The sequence below is a fragment of the Panulirus ornatus genome, chromosome 52 (assembly GCF_036320965.1).
Source record: "Panulirus ornatus isolate Po-2019 chromosome 52, ASM3632096v1, whole genome shotgun sequence".
In the NCBI taxonomy this organism is placed as follows: Eukaryota; Metazoa; Arthropoda; class Malacostraca; order Decapoda; family Palinuridae; genus Panulirus; species Panulirus ornatus.
In genome coordinates, this window is record NC_092275.1 from 6,193,651 (window position 1) to 6,218,211 (window position 24,561).

General features: G+C 39.1%; 1 protein-coding gene across 7 annotated transcripts in view; it reads right to left on the bottom strand.

The window, feature by feature from the left end:
• Positions 1–2,341: 2,341 nt before the first annotated feature.
• The window catches only part of LOC139765012 (protein zer-1 homolog), a 64,334-nt gene continuing 42,114 nt past the window's right edge, over positions 2,342–24,561 (bottom strand). For all 7 annotated transcript variants that reach the window (XM_071692077.1, XM_071692075.1, XM_071692074.1 and 4 more), the window contains exons 8-13: positions 22,096–22,257; positions 21,845–21,994; positions 19,913–20,067; positions 14,726–14,823; positions 10,640–10,773; positions 2,342–3,591 (exon numbers count right to left, since the gene is read on the bottom strand). In XM_071692077.1, coding sequence (XP_071548178.1) covers positions 3,547–3,591; positions 10,640–10,773; positions 14,726–14,823; positions 19,913–20,067; positions 21,845–21,994; positions 22,096–22,257 — 744 coding nt within the window. In that variant the 3' untranslated portion in view covers positions 2,342–3,546. The remainder of the gene's footprint in view (positions 3,592–10,639; positions 10,774–14,725; positions 14,824–19,912; positions 20,068–21,844; positions 21,995–22,095; positions 22,258–24,561) is intronic.

Consider the following 24,561-nt stretch of genomic DNA (forward strand, 5'->3'; position numbering starts at 1 on the left):
CTTTCTTTTTGTTATATGATGTTCTTTCATTTCATAGGAAAGAAATTGTTTTCTTCTTCAAAACCATCCATTTTGCAGAAGCACCAAGAAATTTATGTACATACTTAAGGGATTAACTATTTTCTTTTAGTAGAATTATGGTAATTCTTTTTCTGTGTAAAGCTGTACTGCACCTGGGTACCACTCATTCATTCAGAAATCTCCTGGTTCCAGTCTATTTGGGTACTATGATGCTAACTGTATGTGAAGAGAAGCACAAAAATCTCTATTTCTTCAATTGCTGTTAAAAAAAAAGGCATAAGGATAAAATCACCTTTCCACTTAATGCTTCTGTCTCTCATAAATAGTGGTTTGTAATCTGGTGAGGCTGCTGATCCATAGATAGCTTATGCAAGTTACAAGGTACAATTAAATGTTTCTTGAGTGATTAAATAAACATAATCCAACCCTTTCTTGCTAAATTAATCATTTCTATATTTTCTAAAATTCAAAGCTATCTTAATTATTCAGTTAAAGATTGTTAATCTGGTCTAGACACAAACAGAAATACAATATTTCTCATGCATAAACTGATCACTGATGGTCATTTCGAATCAACTGTATTGTCTTACTGGTACTATTTCACGCATGAGGTTAGGATAGCAGACACAGGGCTCTATTACAAAAAATAAGCTCAACCTAGGATAAAGTCCTCCCATTAAATACATTTATCTAGATCTCTCTCACTGGCTAAAATGAGAAAGATAGATTCTTATAATGATCCTACAAAAATAGGGGGAAAGCAACCAAGTTATTGTTATAAGAGGAGTTCAGTATTTAACCTATAAGGGCTATGCCATTAGTGATCACATAAAATAAATAAGGGCTGAAGTAATTATTACAGTCATACTGTTGATTGTGCAGGTGAGCCTAACCAGCCATTAAGATGTGACTGTCAACTGCAAGGATAAACCTTACTACTTTGTCATTACTTGAATGTACTTAGTCAATGTATCTAGACATTGACTAAGTCTACATCATAAATTTTGAGAGAAACAAGAGGTTCATACTCTTGTGCCAACATTGTTTAATAATATGCCAATTATTTCTCAAAAATCAATATGAGGTCTATGATAACTGCAATGAACATTCCACAAACTCTGACAATTAGGTCTTACTGAAGCTTGACTGTTCCCAAAGGAACAATTTCTCAAGTAATGGAGGGTCATTGAAGTTTTCGACACTGCATTTGCTACAAATTGTAGCTCTGAATGCTGTCAACTGAGAGACCACATGTCAGCTGGAGTCTATAGGCGGGTAAATGTGCATGCATAAGCTAGCTGGCCTTGGGTTTACAAGCTCATTTAACTACCAGCCTTATGTTCTGCTTGACTTTTTATATCTAAACTTTCTAGTATTGCCCATTAAGCAATGTGAAACTTATAGTTGGCAGTTCATCAGCAGAATGGGTACATGTATGTTCATGTAATGATACCCAATATTAACAGATGTAATTCAGTGTGAAGTGGTACTGGCCAGAAGACTTTTCTCTGACATTCATTTCCAGGAAATATTATATGGATATGTGTCTTAAAAGTAATGAAAAATACGTTCAAGAGCAATGGATTAAAATCTTTGAAATCTTATACATATGCCTCTAATATACTTTCAAGAAGTGGCATGTTATAAGGCAGTGCAGTAATGGACAGTAACCTCTTAGATGATGAGAGTATGTTTGTCCAAAACCCTAAATAGTAACCATCTGTACATACACTATTGCAAATCATAATTTGCATAGTTCTACCAATTTAATAGTAGTAAAATCCAAATCTTTTAACTTTGGATGTACATACCTGCCATTTCATGATGGCCCCCCCTAGAGTATCAACATCACACATATGAATCGTACCCTCAAAAGTTAATCTAGGTCATGGCCTCTCAATACAGAAATTATGCACAGTGTACTACCTGGATATAAGTGTGATGAAGCAGAAAATACTGCATATTCAAGGGGGATGGTATCTACTTTGATTAAGTCCTCCTATGCTGAACTTTACAAGCAAAATGATACCAAAGAGAATACACTGTTATATAAAAATATTTCAATATGAGATGTATATATCTGTTCAACAATCACAGTAGCAGTGATTCTCCCTGCAATTATCAAAAGATGTTAAATGCAGGCAAAATGCTGACAAACTGGTTTAACGATTAATGTCCTTACTAGCGCCACCACACCAAAAATTCTGTTTCCTTGGAAACTGCATCAAAAATAAGCCATGTATTACTAAATCTTTGGAGGAATAAGTGTACATATCTAACCCAGTTCTACATCAATTAGTGGGATAAAACTTATTTCAAATGTTCTTCAGTTTCATTTTATTGGGTCAAAATGAGTATTTCCAAAAATAATGAGAGAGTAACTGTGAATACTATGAATATGAAAGCCTTTTTCAGTAAGTCCTTAACACAACCAAGAGCAGATATAATTAACTAGGTGCATTAAGGTTATTCAAAAATAAAAATTCACTGTTCTACTGTTCTGAGGGAAAATTTCATGGTAAATTACAAGAGGAAAAACCTAGTAAACTCCCGTTAATCTGGGACTCGCTGATAACAGAACACTTTACCATGAAAGTTAAAACTTTGTGTCATTTGACATTGACTATATAAATACCATTCAAAAACATAAATTATGTTAAATTTTACAGCAATAAAATCTTTTATGAGTACTGTTCGTTTCTCCATTTCACTGTCAAATAATAAATGGATGATGGAAGCACCAGGCTATCTTCTTGCTGTCTGTAGTAGAGTTAAGAGTAAGGATGTAAATATCTCAAATAAAGCTGAATTTAGTAAAGAAATAGATGACATTCTACAACACAGTATGACCAGTTTGTTTTTACCTACAAAAAGTATGAATTTCATGGAATACACCTTTTAAAGTGAATTTCTGGACTAAATATTTATTTGGGTCTTACTACTATTTTGCATTCATACAAGTGTGTCATTTAAAAATAACCAGGCCTCTATCAAGGCCTATATTGTTTTGAAAAGCCTGTTTATGGCTATGTGCATATAAAAATTCTAGAAATTTTTACACAGTAAAGACTAGCGAGAGTTTACCGTACAATTTACAGTAATTATATTTCAATTTGCTATATAAAAAGACACAATGCAAGAGATAAAACAGTTTCATGCTGTATATCAAAAAAATTATTTTTATGACAAGGACAGTAATGTGCCAAAATATATTCTCTACATCCTCCTGATGTAGAGCAAACAATGAAAAATATTTCATAAGCTCAAAACATATAACTAAAATTTTCATTAACAAGTCTTCACTAAATGCCAGTTAACATCTTGGAACTGAAACCCCATAATATAATGTGTAGAAGATATCCCCACCCACAGAGCAGTTCCAATATTAATTTTCCTTCAAATTTTCCCAGGAACATCTACTACCATTTACATGCTAACTGACTACCAGATGAAGGACAACAAATATCACACACAAACATTCTGCAGGAGACTTATCTTCTGCAGAGACTTGGTGCTCATCAACTATTAAGAGTCTGAGTCTAAATCCATGTGTTCCAGAGAGCCATGCTCCTGTAAGAAAAATGTGATCGTTAATAAGCTGCATCTGCAGTTAATTATGCTACCCAAGAACCTACTTAATGGGGATCCTACAGCTTAGAGTCTGCATTCTGTGTGGGGTAGGATCAGGTGGGCTTCTTTGGGATAGAGAGGTCCTTGATGAAGCTGTACTCGACAGACAATGATATACAGCCTTGTCTAAAGCAAATTTTCACAATGGCAGGTGAAACCTAGGAATGCCAATGCATTTATACATTTATTTCTATAGTTACTGGGATACCACAAGGAACTGTATGCCCAAGTTATGGTCAACTCAGGAGACACCAGGAGACCAGAGTGTAGAATGGCAAAATTTGACAGTAAATGAAATAAGGGGAATGGGTGAACAATGGGTTGTATTAAAGGGGGCAGTGCTGACATGTTCGAGAGAAGTGAGTAGCATGCAGAAGGTGGAGGTGAGTATGAAAGAATGGGTAGTGGAAGATTAGATGATGTAGTTAAGTCTCTACTGAAAGAGAAAAGTGACGGGTATGGGTGTTACTCGCAGTGGTGTGAATGACTGGAAGATGTACAAAAAAGGCATTAGAAAGTTTAGAGGAGAGTGAAGTGGCTGAAAAAGGCAAATAAGAGTTGGGATAAGCTATCATGTTTAGGAAGGAGGTTAACAGTGTAAGAAAAACAAAAGTATGAAGGAATATCAGTCAAGGAGGCACTGGGAACATGGTAACAGGTTGATGTGAGGTGAAGAACCGATAAAGAAAATACTATGAAGCATCATTGAATGTGTCTAATGTGGCAGATGTGGGGTGTTTATGCTGGGGGGTATACAAAGTAAGACAGTCATGGCAAGTGGTTCAGTGAAGAGATGAAGTGGTGAAAGCCTTGCATAAGGTGAAACATGGTAAGGTGGCCAAAGTGCAGTGTTGCTGATTGGTTAATTAGGATTTTCAATGTATGTGTGGATCACAGAAAGGTGCTTGAAGATTGGCAGAATGCCTGTACAGCATCATATATGCAAAGGCAAGGGGAACAAAAATGAATGTACAAGTTTAAGCTTGCTGAGTATAACTATTAAACTGTATGGGAGAGAGGTACAGTGGCAAGGACAGAACTTCATGAGTAGAATCAATGTCGGTTCAGAAGTGGTGGAAAATATGTGGATAAGATGCTTGCTTTGAAGAATGTGAGAAATACTTTAAATAACAGAGATTTCTATGTCTCATTTATGGATCTAAAAAGCATATGATATGGCTGATAAGAGATGCCCGTTGAAGGTGTTGTGAATAACAGTATGGGAGAAAATCTGTCAAAAGCAGCAAATAGTTTTTATCAAGACAGTCAGGCATGAGTGTGAGTATGACAAAATGAGGGTAAGTCTGTCAGTCAAGAGAGCCCGGAGGTGAGTAAGTCAATGTTTCTTGATGACATGGCACTGGTAGCATATTTCTGTGAGAAACTGCAGAGGATGATGTCTGAGTTTGGGAGAGTGTGAGAAAGAAGAAAGATGAGAAAATATGTGAATAAAAACAAAGTTATCAAGTTTAGAAACAGAAAAAGACAGGTTAGTTGGAGTAAGAGTTTAAAGGGAGAGAATCTGGAGAAAGTGGGATGAACTTTACATATCTGAGAGTGGACTTGGCAGAACACCGAGCTATAGAGTGGTGTGAAGGATAAGGTTCTGGGTGCATGGACAGGTTAGTTGGAGTAAGAGTTTAAAGGGAGAGAATCTGGAGAAAGTGGGATGAACTTTACATATCTGAGAGTGGACTCGGCAGAACACCGAGCTATAGAGTGGTGTGAAGGATAAGGTTCTGGGTGCATTGAGGAGAGGACTTAATCAGTGAGTGCAAAGATGGGAATGTTTGATGGTGTAGTAATTCAAGTAATGCCGAAAGGATGTGAAGTATTAGCCCTAGGTAATAAAAGGTAAGGAAGAGAGTGGATGTGGTGAAAGTGAAATGTCTTGGGACAATAAGTAGTGTGAGAAGGGTTGACTGAAAGGAAAACAAAAGGGTAAGAGAGAGGTGTGGTAATATCAAAATCGAATATATATGAGGAAGCAGATGAAAGTGCACTGGGATAGTTAGGACATTTGGAGAGGCCAAGTGAGGAGAGAATGATTATGAGGATATACACGTTGGAAGTGGAGGAAATAAAGAAAAGGGGGAACTGAGGAGGAGGTGGAAGGATGGAGTGAAAGAAGCTTTGAAATATCAGAGTCTGATCATGCATACGATAAAATGAATTGGAGTGGGATATATGAAATATAACCTGCTAACAGGCAGAATAGCATATTTTTTTCATACAAGCTTGTCATTTTCAGCATGTTAAGTAGTATACAAACAAAGACATGGCCTCATTTGCTCAAAATCATTCACCAGCTTTACACCCCACATCATTTCCTCACTTTCAAAAACCTCTACAAATCTTCACCCTAACCCCCACCAGCTAATGATCACAACTTTGTATGCCCTAGTTCAGCCCAATGGCAGTATGTCGGCTCCTGTATACCAAATCATTCCAATCTGCTCTATCCCGTGCATACATCACACCTTCCTAAATGTTCAGGCCCTAAACTTTCAAAGCATCTTTTATTCCATCCTTCTACCTCCTCCTTGCTTTTCCACTTTTCCTCTTCCCCTAACTTATTACACTGCATAACCTCTCTCTCATATCTCCATATCTACAAAACATTTCAGCACATCTTTAGTTCTGTTATACATGCTCCACTTATAAATATACCCCTCTATTATCCTATTATTTCTTATTCAAGCAACTCTCCTCACACCACATATTGTCCTCAAGCATTTCATTTCAAATACTTCCACCCTCTGCTGTACATGTTTGCCTAAGGCCTACATCTTGCATCCATTCTGCATCAATGGGACTACTATACCACAAAACACACACAACACTGCCATTAAAAACAGTGACTTTTTTTTTACACATTCCCTTATATGCCCAAAACCTTAGCCCCTTACCCATTATGTGACTTACTTTGGCTTCCATAGTTCTACTTGCTGCTACATCCATTCGCAGGTATCTAAAATACTCCACTTCCTCCAAGTTCTTACCATTCAAACACATTCTAAATAACCTGTTGTCTTCACTGCTAACCTAATAATCTTGTTTGTGTTCACATTCACTTAAAACTTTCTCCCTTCACACACTATCCCACACGTGAAGGCTGGTCTGTGGCAGATGTGTGTGATTACCATGGTATTTTAATTTGTTTATACATGGGGTGCTGAGGAAAGTAAATAAAAGTCTTGAAAAGAGGAGCAAGTATGCAGTCTGTTGGGGAAGAAAGGGCCTGGAAAGTGAGTCAGTTGTTGCTTGCTGGTGATACAGCAGTGGTGGCAGATTTGAGTGTAATTCTGCAGATGTTGGTGACTGAGTTTATAGAAGTGTGTAAAATGATGAAGCTGAGAGTGAATGTGAACAACAGCAAGGTTATTAGGTTTAGCAGAATTGAAAGACAGGTTAGGTGAGGTGTGAGTTTGAGCTAATGCAGTGTTTTCAAAGGCTCCAACCACATGTTCCAACTTACTACTTTTATATACTGCTCCCACATAATGTTCCAACCAACTAACTTCTAACTCATGCTCCTGTCTATTGTTCCTACTTACTACTCCTATCTACTGCTCCAACCATTTTGCCAAAAGGCAGGAATACTGCATAGTACTCACCATGGGAAAAATTTAGAAATACACAGAGCAAGTTCTGTGAGATAAGTGTGGTCAAGTGTTGTGTGACTAGGACAGACTGCATATTTGAGGACAGACTGCCAACAGTCCTTGTGTGGGTGGGGCAGAAAGAAGCTACCTGAGACATAAGAGTACAACATGACAACCATTGAACTGCTAGCTCAATATGCAGCCATTACTAACCCTCCCAGTACCCAGGAGGGTATCACTGGTCATAAACCTCCCTGGTCAGTGGCTGCCTGCCAACTACTACCTTCCATATACAAAGTCAAAACTCCTTACAAGTAACATCTCGAAGCCCAAAATCATAGCTCTTTTAGCAGCACTTCCCTGACTCCAAGATTATATTACTTATCCTAAGAGTGTGTTAGTGGTTTTGATGCACGAGACCGGGTTATAGTGTTGGGTGATTTGAATGCAAAGGTGAGTAATGTGGCAGTTGAGGGAATAATTGGTATACATGGGGTGTTCAGTGTTGTAAATGGAAATGATGAAGAGCTCGTAGATTTATGTGTGGAAAAAGGACTGATGATTGGGAATACCTGGTTTAAAAAGCGAGATATACATAAGTATACTTATGTAAGTAGGAGAGATGGCCAGAGAGCGTTATTGGATTACGTGTTAATTGACAGGCGTGCGAAAGAGAGACTTTTGGATGTTAATGTGCTGAGAGGTGCAACTGGAGAGATGTCTGATCATTATCTTGTGGAGGCTAAGGTGAAGATTTGTATGGGTTTTCAGAAAAGAAGAGTGAATGTTGGGGGGAAGAGGGTGGTGAGAGTGAGCGAGCTTGGGAAGGAGACTTGTGTGAGGAAGTACCAGGAGAGACTGAGTACAGAATGGAAAAAGGTGAGAACAATGGAAGTAAGGGGAGTGGGGGAGGAATGGGATGTATTTAGGGAATCAGTGATGGATTGCGCAAAAGATGCTTGTGGCATGAGAAGAGTGGGAGGTGGGTTGATTAGAAAGGGTAGTGAGTGGTGGGATGAAGAAGTAAGAGTATTAGTGAAAGAGAAGAGAGAGGCATTTGGACGATTTTTGCAGGGAAAAAATGAAATTGAGTGGGAGACGTATAAAAGAAAGAGACAGGAGGTCAAGAGAAATATGCAAGAGGTGAAAAAAAGGGCAAATGAGAGTTGGGGTGAGAGAGTATCATTAAATTTTAGGGAGAATAAAAAGATGTTCTGGAAGGAGGTAAATAAAGTGCGTAAGACAAGGGAGCAAATGGGAACTTCAGTGAAGGGTGCAAATGGGGAGGTGATAACAAGCAGTGGTGATGTGAGAAGGAGATGGAGTGAGTATTTTGAAGGTTTGTTGAATGTGTTTGATGATAGAGTGGCAGATATAGGGTGTTTTGGTTGAGGTGGTGTGCAAAGTGCGAGGGTTAGGGAAAATGATTTGGTAAACAGAGAAGAGGTAGTAAAAGCTTTGCGGAAGATGAAAGCCGGCAAGGCAGCAGGTTTGGATGGTATTGCAGTGGAATTTATTAAAAAAGGGGGTGACTGTATTGTTGACTGGTTGGTAAGGTTATTTAATGTATGTATGACTCATGGTGAGGTGCCGGAGGATTGGCGGAATGCGTGCATAGTGCCATTGTACAAAGGCAAAGGGGATAAGAGTGAGTGCTCAAATTACAGAGGTATAAGTTTGTTGAGTATTCCTGGCAAATTATATGGGAGGGTATTGAGTGAGAGGGTGAAGGCATGTACAGAGCATCAGATTGGGGAAGAGCAGTGTGGTTTCAGAAGTGGTAGAGGATGTGTGGATCAGGTGTTTGCTTTGAAGAATGTATGTGAGAAATACTTAGAAAAGCAAATGGATTTGTATGTAGCATTTATGGATCTGGAGAAGGCATATGATAGAGTTGATAGAGATGCTCTGTGGAAGGTATTAAGAATATATGGTGTGGGAGGCAAGTTGTTAGAAGCAGTGAAAAGTTTTTATCGAGGATGTAAGGCATGTGTACGTGTAGGAAGAGAGGAAAGTGATTGGTTCACAGTGAATGTAGGTTTGCGGCAGGGGTGTGTGATGTCTCCATGGTTGTTTAATTTGTTTATGGATGGGGTTGTTAGGGAGGTGAATGCAAGAGTTTTGGAAAGAGGGGCAAGTATGAAGTCTGTTGGGGATGAGAGAGCTTGGGAAGTGAGTCAGTTGTTGTTCGCTGATGATACAGCGCTGGTGGCTGATTCATGTGAGAAACTGCAGAAGCTGGTGACTGAGTTTGGTAAAGTGTGTGAAAGAAGAAAGTTAAGAGTAAATGTGAATAAGAGCAAGGTTATTAGGTACAGTAGGGTTGAGGGTCAAGTCAATTGGGAGGTGAGTTTGAATGGAGAAAAACTGGAGGAAGTGAAGTGTTTTAGATATCTGGGAGTGGATCTGGCAGTGGATGGAAACATGGAAGCGGAAGTGGATCATAGGGTGGGGGAGGGGGCGAAAATTCTGGGAGCCTTGAAGAATGTGTGGAAGTCGAGAACATTATCTCGGAAAGCAAAAATGGGTATGTTTGAAGGAATAGTGGTTCCAACAATGTTGTATGGTTGCGAGGCGTGGACTATGGATAGAGTTGTGCGCAGGAGGATGGATGTGCTGGAAATGAGATGTTTGAGGACAATGTGTGGTGTGAGGTGGTTTGATCGAGTAAGTAACGTAAGGGTAAGAGAGATGTGTGGAAATAAAAAGAGCGTGGTTGAGAGAGCAGAAGAGGGTGTTTTGAAATGGTTTGGTCACATGGAGAGAATGAGTGAGGAAAGATTGACCAAGAGGATATATGTGTCGGAGGTGGAGGGAACGAGGAGAAGAGAGAGACCAAATTGGAGGTGGAAAGATGGAGTGAAAAAGATTTTGTGTGATCGGGGCCTGAACATGCAGGAGGGTGAAAGGAGGGCAAGGAATAGAGTGAATTGGAGCGATGTGGTATACCGGGGTTGACGTGCTGTCAGTGGATTGAATCAAGGCATGTGAAGCGTCAGGGGTAAACCATGGAAAGCTGTGTAGGTATGTATATTGCGTGTGTGGACGTATGTATATACATGTGTATGGGGGTGGGTTGGGCCATTTCTTTCGTCTGTTTCCTTGCGCTACCTCGCAAACGCGGGAGACAGCGACAAAGCAAAAAAAAAAAAAAAAAAAAGAAACTGATGAGGAAAATTTACTAATTACGAGTTAATTTCTTTAGTACAAGCTAAAAAGTAAGCAAGTAATTCTGTAAAACAACAAAGGGCTGTTTTCAAAACATATATCATGAAGCAAGAAAACAGTGACAATATATCAAATCTTAATTTCATTCTTCGAATTATGTACTCTTAAAGAGCTACTATTAACAGCAAGACCAATATATATCAAGAGCTACATACCTTGTAATGTTGGCACTGAGTAATAACAATTCTAGCAAGAGTCTTGATGCGATGGTAAGGTAGTGGGGACTCAAGAAGTGCCTGCAGCATGCGAATGCCACCTTCCTCCTCTACTAAAGAGCAATATTTGTCAGCTGAAAAAAAATTGCAAGAAACAAAATGAACACAATTTCAAAATAGATTCTTTTCTACCTTATCAGGTCAAATATACGAGGCTTTGCATGTACACTGAGAAAATATTTTTTTTTTTTTTTTTTTTTTTTTTTTTTTTTTTTTTTTCCCAAAAGAAGGAACAGAGGGGGCCAGGTGAGGATATTCCAAAAAAGGCCCAGTCCTCTGTTCCCAACGCTACCTCGCTAACGCGGGAAATGGCGAATAGTTTAAAAGAAAGAAAAGAGATTCTTGGCAAAATAAAGAGTGAAATCTTAAATCTATCTATTTATCTATCTATCTATCTATCAGCTTATCAGATGCCCTAACTCTCTGGGAACTCCCATCAAGGGCATGGTCACTTTCCTGTAATTAGCCTCTTTAAATACTCTACGATGAAGGTTAGGTTACAGGGAATGAGGTGGCAGGGGAATTAAGTTTCGATGACTTTTGAGCTATGAAATGTTAAAGTATACTACATGAAGTAGCACAAAAGTAACCTTTGTGTAGTAGTGTAGAAGGAATGCCATACATATTTTGAAAGTTTTGGTGTGAGTTGTGGTGGTAAAGGAGGCTTCATGGGGTGGTGCTGTGAAACGATTATCCTTAAAATGTAAAGAACAAAACAATTCAGCTTGAAATTAAAGTTTCCTAAGAGAGGCTCTCTTGCTCACTCCTATGGAGCAAAGTATACACTCTCCACACCTTACCCCCATTATACACCAAATGTAAATGCAAGTGGTTATCAGTCTATGTCAAAACTCCCAATCAAAAACTGCAGTTCTACATTAGATGAGATGAATGAAGAATGTAAAAATGCACCTAAATTAGTTAACTTACAGTTATCTTGGAAAATATATATCTTCATTATTTCAAAACCATCTGCATCCCCTGAATTCCAGAGCTCTTTCAAGCAAACTAAGATGCAGTTCAAAGTATTCTGTGGTCATGAATAAAGTTTACTACAATAGCTGAAACCAAATTTCAAACACTTAATAAAGTTTACTACAATAGCTGAAACCAAATTTCAAACACTATCATAAGGCTTCATAACTGACTTGCATGAATCCTCAACTTTAGGCTCACAGTAATGAAGTCAATATTGCCTTTTCAAACATCTCTTTGATTCCATCCAAAACTACAAAAAATACAAAGGAAAAACATCAAGCATATGCCCTCTTCACAGATTAATTACAGCTCCATATCCTTAACAAAATCAAAGGTAATAAATCAGTCTCCAACAGCAGCCATTATCTAGCTCACCTAAGAATATGCTGGAAATGACATCTAATTCTATCATCACAGACTGTATGACGGGGAATTTCAAAAGTATGGCCACATACCTTTAACCCTCAAATGGCTCCCTTCTTCATCTGGTAATCCTACATAGGATGGTTCCCATAAAAAAAACGCCAATTCAACATTTGCTACATCAGTTAAAATATCCAGCTGACTTATCATTCCATTAGTAGCCTACAGAGGTCTCTTCGATTGCCAGAAGGGCTTCAGAAATTATTCTCCTCTCCTTAGTACCTCTACAACCACCATTATAAGAGTAAGGCTACTGACCAAATAGGTTATGCGTACACAAGATCTTGTGGAAAGTACATAGACTGTTGAATGACCAAGTAATGAGGATGAACACTAATCATGTGTAAGTTACTAAGGAAAGTAAAGACGAGTAACGTGAAAAACGTAAAGAAATAAGTAATCACAGAATGATTTTACTAAGATTATGTAAGAAGCATGGAGGCCATGGCTGAAGGCCATCCCCATCACTCTCAGCTTGTTTTTTGTTCATTTGGAAGAAATTATATAAAAATAGCACCTAACCTTCTCTTTATAACAATGGGATGAGGGAGAACTTGGTAACAGATAACAGGTTAAGAGCTCAATATTTCCACTTTCAATGTCCTTCCCACACAGTTAACCAAACAATCATCATTAATGTGTACAGCAAGACACTTCTAAATGAATTTATGTTTTTTTAACACCAATGTTATCCCTGTGTTTGAAATAAGAGAAGACTGTGAAATGAGAAGTTGAATAGAAAAGTAGCATAAGCCAGCCAATCTCCTTCAGTACTAATTTCTGATTTCTGTTTTTCATTTTTAGTTCCTTTCATGGCATGGGCTAAAACATGACCCAGTCAAAGGCTAATTCAAGTGAAAGGAAAAAATGTAAGAGAAGAAGAATACAGGAATCAATCACAGCTCTGTAGGTGTTTGTACACAGTTTATTACAAGGTAGAATGATGCAAGAAGGAAAAGAATTCCACACCTTTGCTGTTCAAAGGAAGGATGTATCATGAGGATTAATCCTAACGTGGCCAATCTACACACACAAACTGTGGGAAGCAGCAGCCAGACGTATGCCTTGGATCTAAGCCTTGGCACAGATAAACATACAGACAGCTCAAATGAAATGTGACCAAAGTAACATATGTAGAACAGAGAAAGAACAGCAACATCATGGTGTAAAAAATGGATGGTTCATGAGGGGTGATGCTATGAGAATTAATGAGAACGAAGACTTCTGATTCCAATCTTGCCAACAGAAAGGTAGAAGAACCATGTGAGCTATATTCCACACTTGGACAAATAAAACCCATGTAGGTATGAAATTGTGGCTCACAAGAAAAACAATTACAGTACCTATGCTTTAAGGATGCAGACTTTATGTTGATTAAGTGGGGTTTCCAAGACTAAGTGGAGGATATGGTTATGCCCAAAAGTCACTACTAAGTAGAACTGTGATGTGTTGAAATTGAAGGAAACAAGTGCTTCTCAGAAAGACTTTGGGTATTTATGCAGTTGAATGGGCAATAATAATGGGAACATCCAATGACAAACATAAATCAACCCTACCCAAACAAAGAAGTGTACCTATCTATTCACAATGCAATTACTTTCTGAAATTACACTAGCTTTTACTATTTTACACTGCTTTATGAGATACTTACATTTAAGTACAATAAAATCCTGAATCTAGTCCTATACAGGTGTACCTCTTTAGTTTCAACTCTTGTTTCAGATAAAATACAAGTCTTAACTACATCAGAACCAAGCACCTTACTGGAGAGAAATATGTTAGCATAAAGTGAACCACATATAATGAGTATCAGCAAAGGCATTTTCCATTACATAACACCATTAACTAGTCACACAATCATACTGATAATCTGTACTAAATATAAATAATTATATGAAGTCTCACAAAAATATGCACAAACAAAATATAACATTTTATTATCTCTCAACTGTAAAACCCTTCAATCACTTCTGTTTCAACTCTGATTTGCTCTTACCTATACAAGTAATGCTTGTAAATTCTCTTTTACTGTGAAAACCACCTCTTTATAAGACAATCCGACAGTTCCAATCTCTTCCATTACTCCTGAATTCCATATCTCAGTGCAAATATAGCCACTCACACAATTCTATCTATGAATATATATATCAATTACCAAGGTCATGAAGTCCTTGCTTTCACTTCAAATTGATATCTAATATCCCTTTTTTTTTAAATGTTATGTTCACTCTTGTAGTACTTTTCTGAGGAAATTTTGCAACACATACATTCTTGACAATGCCTAACTTCAACATCCACCAGTCATATGCCTTTTTCCATTTATTATCCATAGTAAATATCTTATTCATAAAACCATAGTTTCCTAAAAGCCTTCCTCCATAACTCTCATTCACCAATTGTAACTTTCTACATCAGTTCTGTCTACATCTAGCCATGATCTTATAATCATTTCATTTACACATTATGCTCCTGATGTTAATTTCAATGAATCCAACCAGAACTTTGGTACCCTACCCTCTCTTACTATGATTTAACAGCAAATGCATGCAAATATTTGTGGATTTACTTATTCCCTTTTTTCAAAATCTTCCAAAGACAGAAACCAATAAAACCACTGTAACTCACGGTAAACTCGGGTGAGATTGGCAAGAGCCCACGCAGCCCAATGCTGACACTGAGGCGTATGATACACATCTAGAAGCCGCAGGATAGGTTCAAATGATCTGTAACATTTACAAAAGATCAATAATCTAGGCAAAATCTAATCATACTGACAATAAACAAATACAATACCAAATTTATTAACAAAGTTCAATCATTCAATAATTCACAGCGTTCATGAGAACACACTGACAAGTTGCTGTCATAAAACAGGATGTTCCATGCAGTAATTTTACCCATAATGTATGACTAAACCAACTTGATACATGCTTGTTATTATTCAACCAAACACAAGTCAATACTGTACCACAAGGATAACTGTAGCTCACAGTCCATAATCTCCTTATCAAAACTGCACAATGAGTATAAATTGAACTTGCAGAGATATTTACCTGACACAGTATTAGTGATTTTTTTTTTTTTTTTTTTGCTTTGTCGCTGTCTCCCGCGTTTGCGAGGTAGCGCAAGGAAACAGACGAAAGAAATGGCCCAACCCACCCCCATACACATGCCTTGATTCAATCCACTGACAGCACGTCAACCCCGGTATACCACATCGCTCCAATTCACTCTATTCTTTGCCCTCCTTTCACCCTCCTGCATGTTCAGGCCACGATCACACAAAATCTTTTTCACTCCATCTTTCCACCTCCAATTTGGTCTCCCTCATCTCCTCGTTCCCTCCACCTCCGACACATATATCCTCTTGGTCAATCTTTCCTCACTCATTCTCTCCATGTGACCAAACCATTTCAAAACACCCTCTTCTGCTCTCTCAACCACACTCTTTTTATTTCCACACATCTCTCTTACCCTTACGTTACTTACTCGATCAAACCACCTCACACCACACATTGTCCTCAAACATCTCATTTCCAGCACATCCATCCTCCTGCGCACAACTCTATCCATAGTCCACGCCTCGCAACCATACAACATTGTTGGAACCACTATTCCTTCAAACATACCCATTTTTGCTTTCCGAGATAATGTTCTCGACTTTCACACATTCTTCAAGGCTCCCAGAATTTTCGCCCCCTCCCCCACCCTATGATCCACTTCCGCTTCCATGGTTCCATCCGCTGCCAGATCCACTCCAAGATATCTAAAACACTTCACTTCCTCCAGTTTTTCTCCATTCAAACTCACCTCCCAATTGACTTGACCCTCAACCCTACTGTACCTAATAACCTTGCTCTTATTCACATTTACTCTTAACTTTCTTCTTTCACACACTTTACCAAACTCAGTCACCAGCTTCTGCAGTTTCTCACATGAATCAGCCACCAGCGCTGTATCATCAGCGAACAACAACTGACTCACTTCCCAAGCTCTCTCATCCCCAACAGACTTCATACTTGCCCCTCTTTCCAAAACTCTTGCATTCACCTCCCTAACAACCCCATCCATAAACAAATTAAACAACCATGGAGACATCACACACCCCTGCCGCAAACCTACATTCACTGAGAACCAATCACTTTCCTCTCTTCCTACACGAACACATGCCTTACATCCTCGATAAAAACTTTTCACTGCTTCTAACAACTTGCCTCCCACACCATATATTCTTAATACCTTCCACAGAGCATCTCTATCAACTTAAGGAGTTCATATGGACATTTAAATACTACAATGCCCTGACCTGCAATGAGGTATGGTCCTGGTAACCCAAACGCAATCTGAAACATTCAAAATCAAGAACTGAAACCTATTTTTCCACATCTAAATCATTTTGAAAACCACTACAAATCTTCATCTTCACCTCAACAAAATAGTGATCAGACATCCCTCCAGCTGCTCCTTCCATGGTTCCATCCACTACTAAATCCACTCCAAGATATCTAAAACACTTCACTTCCTCCAGTTTTTCTCCATTCAAACTTACCTCCCAACTTAATTGTTCCTCAACCCTACTGAACCTAATAACATTGCTCTTATTCACATTTACTCTCAGCTTTCTTCTTTCACACACTTTACCAAACTCAGTCACCAGCTTCAGCAGTTTCTCATTCAAATCAGCCACAAGCGCTGTATCATCAACGAACAATAACTGACTCACTTCCCAAGCCCTCTCATCCACAACAAACTGCATATCTGTCCCTCTCTAGAAAACTCTTGCATTCACCTCCCTAACAACACCATCCATAAACAAATTAAACAGCCAAGGAGACATCATGCACCAATGCCACAAACCGACAGTCACTGCGAACCAATCACTTTCCTCTCTTCCTACTCGTACACATGCCTTACATCCTCGATAAAAACTTTTCACTGCTTCATGCAAATTGCCTCAAACACCATATATCCTTAATACTTTCCACAGAGTATCTCTATCAACTCTTATCATATGCCTTCTCCAGATCCACTAATGCTACATATAAATCCATTGGTTTTTCTAAGTATTTCTCACATACATTCTTCAAAGCAAACACCTGATCCACACATCCTCTACCAATTCTGAAACCGACACTGCTCTTCCCCAATCTGATACTCTGTACATGCTTTCACCCTCTCAATCAATACACTTCCATATAATTTCCTAGGAATACTCAACAAACTTCTTTTCTTTCATACTATTTGCCATTTCCCGCGCTAGCGAGGTAGCGTTAAGAACAGAGGACTGGGCCTTTGAGGGAATATCCTCATCTGGCCCCCTTCTCTGTTCCTTCTTTGGGAAAAAAAAGAAAAAAAAAAACAAGAGGGGAGGATTTCCAGCCCCCCGCTCCCTTCCCTTTTAGTCGCATTCTACGACACGCAGGGAATACGTGGGAAGTATTCTTTCTCCCCTATCCCCAGGGATAAACTCAACAAACTTATACCTCTGTAATTTGAGCACTCACTTTTATCCCCTTTGCCTCTGTACGATGGCACCATGCATGCATTCCGCCAATCCTCTGGCACCTCACCATGAGTCATACATACATCACATATCCTTACCAACCAGTCAACAACACAGTCACCCCCTTTTTTAATAAATTCCACTGCAATACCATCCAAACCCGCTGACTTGCTGGCTTTCATCTTCCGCAAAGCTTTTCACTACCTCTTCTCTGTTTACCACATTCGTTCACACTCAGTCTCTAGCTGTCATGTGTAATGCAACAAAAACCCTGACCATATTGTCATTAATTTTTTTTCTATACTATTCTCCATTTCCTGCATCAGCAAGGTAGCATTACGAACAGAGGACTGAGCCTTTGAGGGAATAACCTCACTTGGCCCCCTTCTCTGTTCCTTCTTTTGGAAAATTAGAAATGAGAGGGAAGGATTTCCAGCTCCCTTCTCCCTCCCCTTTTAGTCACCTTCTATAACACGCAGGGAATATGTGGGAAGTATTCTTTCTCCCCAATCCCTAGGGATATATGTCATAAATATAGCTTTATACTTTTTTCATGCATATTTACCATTTCCCATGTTTGTGCGGTAGCGTTAAGAACAGACAACTGAGCCTGAGGGGAAAATCCTCATTTGGCCCCCTTCTCTGCTTCTTTTAGAAAAGTAAATACAGGAGGGGAGGATTTCCAGCCCCTGCTCCCTCCCCTTTTAATCGCCTTCTACGATATGCAGGGAATACATGGAAAGTATTCTTTCTCCCCTATCATATGCATAGCCCTTTTGCATAAATTTCACTCTGAACCATGAATAAAAAAAAAAATCTAAGTGTCTCCTTAATGTTACAAAAGATAACCATGGGGGAAAGTAAGGGACTGGAATTCTTCCCCTCTTGTATCTTACTTTCAAAAAGTAGGACCAGAGGAAGAAGCTAATATAGAAGTCTTTTCCATATGTCAGTTATTTGCTCCTAGTGCTACCTCCCTAAGGCAGGAAACAGCAAAAAGGTACCAAAAATATGTCATAATAGTGAAAATAAGACTAAGTACACAAACAAGTTTTTTTTTTTTTTTGTCGCTGTCTCCCGCGTTTGCGAGGTAGCGCAAGGAAACAGACGAAAGAAATGGCCCAACCCACCCCAATACACATGTATATACATACGTCCACACACGCAAATATACATACCTACACAGCTCTCCATGGTTTACCCCAGACGCTTCACATGCCCTGGTTCAATCCACTGACAGCACGTCAATCCCAGTATACCACATCGATCCAATTCACTCTATTCCTTGCTCTCCTTTCACCCTCCTGCATGTTCAGGCCCCGATCATACAAAATCTTTTCCACTCCATCTTTCCACCTCCAATTTGGTCTCCCACTTCTCCTCGTTCCCTCCACCTCCGACACATATATCCTCTTGGTCAATCTTTCCTCACTCATTCTCTCCATGTGCCCAAACCATTTCAAAACACCCTCTTCTGCTCTCTCAACCACGCTCTTTTTATTTCCACACATCTCTCTTACCCTTACGTTACTTACTCGATCAAACCATCTCACACCACACATTGTCCTCAAACATCTCATTTCCAGCACATCCATCCTCCTGCGCACAACTCTATCCATAGCCCACGCCTCGCAACCATACAACATTGTTGGAACCACTATTCCTTCAAACATACCCATTTTTGCTTTCCGAGATAATGTTCTCAACTTCCACACATTCTTCAAGGCTCCCAGGATTTTCGCCCCCTCCCCCACCCTTTGATCCACTCCGCTTCCATGGTTCCATCCGCTGCCAGATCCACTCCCAGATATCTAAAACACTTTACTTCCTCCAGTTTTTCTCCATTCAAACTTACCTCCCAATTGACTTGACCCTCAACCCTACTGTACCTAATAACCTTGCTCTTATTCACATTTACTCTTAACTTTCTTCTTTCACACACTTTACCAAACTCAGTCACCAGCTTCTGCAGTTTCTCACATGAATCAGCCACCAGCGCTGTATCATCAGCGAACAACAACTGACTCACTTCCCAAGCTCTCTCATCCCCAACAGACTTCATACTTGCCCCTCTTTCCAAAACTCTTGCATTCACCTCCCTAACAACCCCATCCATAAACAAATTAAACAACCATGGAGACATCACACACCCCTGCCGCAAACCTACATTCACCGAGAACCAATCACTTTCCTCTCTTCCTACACGTACACATGCCTTACATCCTTGATAAAAACTTTTCACTGCTTCTAACAACTTGCCCCCCACACCATATATTCTTAATACCTTCCACAGAGCAAGATGTACTGACCTATAATTTATATTGCGCTTTGACGCTAGATCCCACCGTTCTATGGCTGCCACCATTCTTTCCAACACCTCATTTCTTGTCGGTCGATCTATGGTCCAAGCCTCAGCTCCACCACTTGCAATGTGAGATAACACTCCAGCAGCATTGTAACTCACCTGTGAAGGAAAGAGAATCATGACAAACTTCAAAGGTACCTAACCAAGGAAAATTCACAAGCTTACAGTTGACAATAAAAATGTATATATAGCTTGATTCTACCAAACTATTACTACCTTTCCTTCATAGTTTCCTATCAACAAGTGATTTTACATTTGTACATCTCTTCACACTACATTCTTTATCTTGTCTCATCTTATTTCTTTTTTCATCTATCACACACTACTCATGCAATCCTTCCTTTTCACAGATGAGCAAATCATCAATATCTCTCTAGAGCACAGTCCACTTTTCTCTAACAATACTGTATGCTAAGATGGTACTACCTTTGTTTGTCCCAGTGAAAATTTTACACAAGATTTTACACACACCATGAAAGTAACCACCTTTCAGTCCAATTTATTGTTCTAATAATATAATTATAATAACCATTATCATTGTATAATCATTATGTTATTGTCATTACCATTAAATATGAGCTCTCCAGGTCCTCATCCGCTTGCTTCTGTGAATGGTACTGTTCAAAGGTATAATCACTCATCCTAATAATTTTCCTCTTACCTCCCATATTGCCAGAATAACCTTCCTGCCAATGATAACATATCATCCCCAAAACATATCACCTTAGCAGCCAGCAACTTCTATCCTGCCAAGGAAATGCATGAATTATTGTACAGGCAACTGTATATGAGAGCTAGTGCAAAGGATGTAGTATTACACACGAGAGATCTGAATGTAAGTGTGGGTGATGTGGCAGGTGAGGACATTTTTGGGGTGCATGAAATGGTGAACAATTTGTCAAGTTCTGTGCTGATAAAGAACTGGCAATTCAAAATGTGGCACCTGGTTTAAATACAGCGGTGGAACTGAGTAAGCCTGGAAAAAAAGCTTGCATGTAAAAATACCAGGAGGTTGGATAACAAGTATTACAAGGTGAAAGTAAATCAAACTAAGAAAGTACGCAAAGAATGAAAGATATCAAAGGAAGCACTTCCTAAATGAGTTCGTGAAATGTGTGCCATGCAAAAGGTGGAATGTGGGCATTTGAGAAAGAATAATGAGAATTGGGAAGAGGAAGTTTAACAATTAGTGAAAGAGAAAGAGAGGTATATAGACAATATCTGCAGGGAAGGAGTACAAGTGATTAAGTAAATATAAGAGAAAAATGCAGGAGGTTAAGAGAAGGTGCAGGTGCTGAAAAAGAGCAAATGAGGCACAGTGATTAAGTATTGACAAACTTTAGAGAAAACTAGAAAATGTTTTGGAAAGAAGGGAATAGTGTGAGAACATGTGAACTAATGGGGTTATCAGTGAGAGATGCAGATGGGGGTGTGTTACAAACCTTTAGATAACCACGGTGGCATTATAGATCCTTGACCACAGAGAAAATCTTGCTTTACCAAACATCCTTCTCCTGAGATTCCCTCCCTCATGATTCCTAACTCTGTATCCTTCACTATACACTCCTTCCTTATGATTCCTTTATATTTCCTATTTGTATTTCCCTAACCCCCTCCCCATATAATCCTTATTCATGACTCCCTCATGCTTCCCTCCCATATATTTCTCACCTTATATTCTTCCCTTATGGTTCCCTCCCTCATGCAACCATAATTTCAGTAATCAAGTTTCTAAGTGGCCCATACATCACAAGGTGATTATTCTCATGATTCATAATTCAAAGTTGCAGCAGCTGTCTGCTAAGAAAAAACTGCATTTTCTCCATATAAAAGATAATGTTATGCACATGGTTAGATGCTAACCCCACCAACTCACCTCAATTCCATCGGAATTAGAATCTAGGAGCTCAGCAAAGGTAGTGAGAAGTTCTGGAGTCATAAGGCGTGATCTCAGGTCCTTTACTTCAGCTACATTCCCCAATAAACCCATCATGTTTCTTAGTAACTCAGGTTTGTCAGGAAATTCCTATGGAAAAACAGCAAAAATAAAATATGGACCTTAAAGAGATATTTCTATGAAGCATTACTTCATACTTTATATAAATTCAAGAAATGACATGAACATACCTTAAGACACTTTTGGAAATAGGTCATACCCTGACCATCTAAAAACCGCAGGCAGTTAATGGGAGTTTCGTCAGTGACATTCCACATGGCTGACCAAGCAATCTCAAGCATATCATCATGCATGTGGCGTTGCAACCTGTCACTTATCAGCTTCAGCATTGTCTGTGGAAAAATGAAGAATGTCAAACATGAAAAAAATAATTTCCACAAACTAAATAAAATAACTCTGTCTAAATTAGAAACCACGGATATTCTATTTACCTACATCTGTGAATTGCCACAAGGATGACAAACATATGCTTTATAATTGTACCTTGCTGTGTTATAATGTAGGCAGACTCATTCTTACTGAGAATTACTGAATAATAGCTAATAAGTGATAGATAACGAGTAAATATCACTGCAAGAAATTCTGTCCATTCATTTCTTTTTTTTCTTTCATACATGCTTGCCATTTCTTGCTTTAGCATGGAAGAGCCAAGAACAGATGATGACAGGCCACATATGCTCACATACATCCTCTAGTTGTCATGTGCAATGCACCAAAACCATAGCCTCCTGTCCACAACAAGGATTCATATACCTTTTCAAGGTTTCCCAGGGCCACTTCACAAGCCCTGGTTCAGTCTAGCGACAGCATGTCAAGGCCTGTATACCACATCATTACAATTAACCTGATCCAGTGCACACCTTTTATGCTCATCTATGTTTAGGCCTCAACCAACCAAAATATTTTTCACTCCATTCTTTCACCTCTAGTTTGGTCTACTCCTTCTTTACTTCCATCATATATATCCATTCTGTCAGTCTCTCCTAGCTCATTATCTCCATATGTCAAACAATTCTGGTAAATCCCTATCAACTCTCTATATCTATCTATATCCCTGATGCATGTTCCAATATGAACTCCTTCAAAAGAGTGGCCACAGCAAGAGTCTCCATAACTAAAAAACTTCGGTGCCACTTCTCAGTCTTGAGTGCCTCACCCTAAACAGGCCACTGGCAGAGGGCAAGTCTGGCACAGTGACTGCAGAGGCTCCTACCTATTGTTCCTAATGATTACTACTATTTCTGCTCATACCTAATACTTCCACCTAATGTTCCTGCCCCAATGTTCCTACCTACTAATTCTATCTACTGCTAGTATCATTTTGCCAAAAGGCAGGGCTAGCACATAGTGCTCACCACAGGAAAATCTAGAGTTATGAAGAATGAGCAGTATGAGTTAAGTGTTGTCAAGTGTTACACATGACAAGCAGAGATTGTATGTTTGTGGACAGAATGCCAGTGGTCCACATGTTAGTGAGGCAGAAAGAAACCACAATCTTCTTATTGCCTTATCTCACTTTTACCCTTTCATTACTTGCTCAATCAAACCACTCACACCAAAAAAATGTCCTCAGACATTACATTTCCAACAACTCCAATATCCTCCATACACCCTTGCATTCATACAATATCGATGAGACTAATGTATCTTCAAACATGCCCATTTTCACCATCCAAGATAACCACCTTTCTTTCCACAGATTCCTAAATGCTCAAAAAAAACCTTCACCCCCTCTCTCAACCTGACTCACTTTCATGTGTCCATTTGCTGCCACGTCCACTTGCAGGTACCTAAAACAATTCACTTCTTCCATATTTTCTCCATTCAAACTCACATCCCAACTAACCTGTCCCTCTGCCCTACTAAACCTAATACCCTTGCTTTTATCCTCGTCTACCTTTAACTTCCTCCTTTCACACACTCTCCCAAACTCAGTCACCAACTCCTGTAGTTTCTCACTCTTATCTGCCACCAGTGTTGTGTCACCAGCAAACCACAACTAACTCACTTCCCAGCACCCCCTCACCCACTACAGGACTGCATGCTAACTGCTCTCTCCAAGATCTTTGCATTTAACTTACTCAATACCACCATTCCTAATCACAATAAACTTCACCCACTACAGACTGCATACTAACTGCTCTCTCCAAGATCTTTGTGTTTAACGTACTCAATACCCCCATTCCTAATCACAATAAACTACCAAGGTGATATCATACATCCCTGCACAGGCCAACCTGAACCTGCAACCACTCACTCTCCTCTCTTCCTACTTATACGCATGCCTTACACTTTTGATATCTAAATGTTTCTCCTGCTAAAGAGAAGTAGTGTCAGGAACAAACAAAGGCCTCAATTGTAAACATCCACTCAAGCTCTCATGTATAATGTACTGAAACTAGAGCCATTCTAGACATCAAATGACATTCAATCCCCACATCACTAACATAAATAAAAAAGTAACAAAACTAAATACCCTTAAAACACTGACTGGCACCAGATTTAGACATGAAAAAGAATCCTTTAACATTGTACACATTTCACCTTCATTTTAAACTATGCCTTACCTTCCCGGTATTCCACACGAAATGGTGCACCCAGAACAATCGCTGGCTGCCTAGCAACCACAAATATTC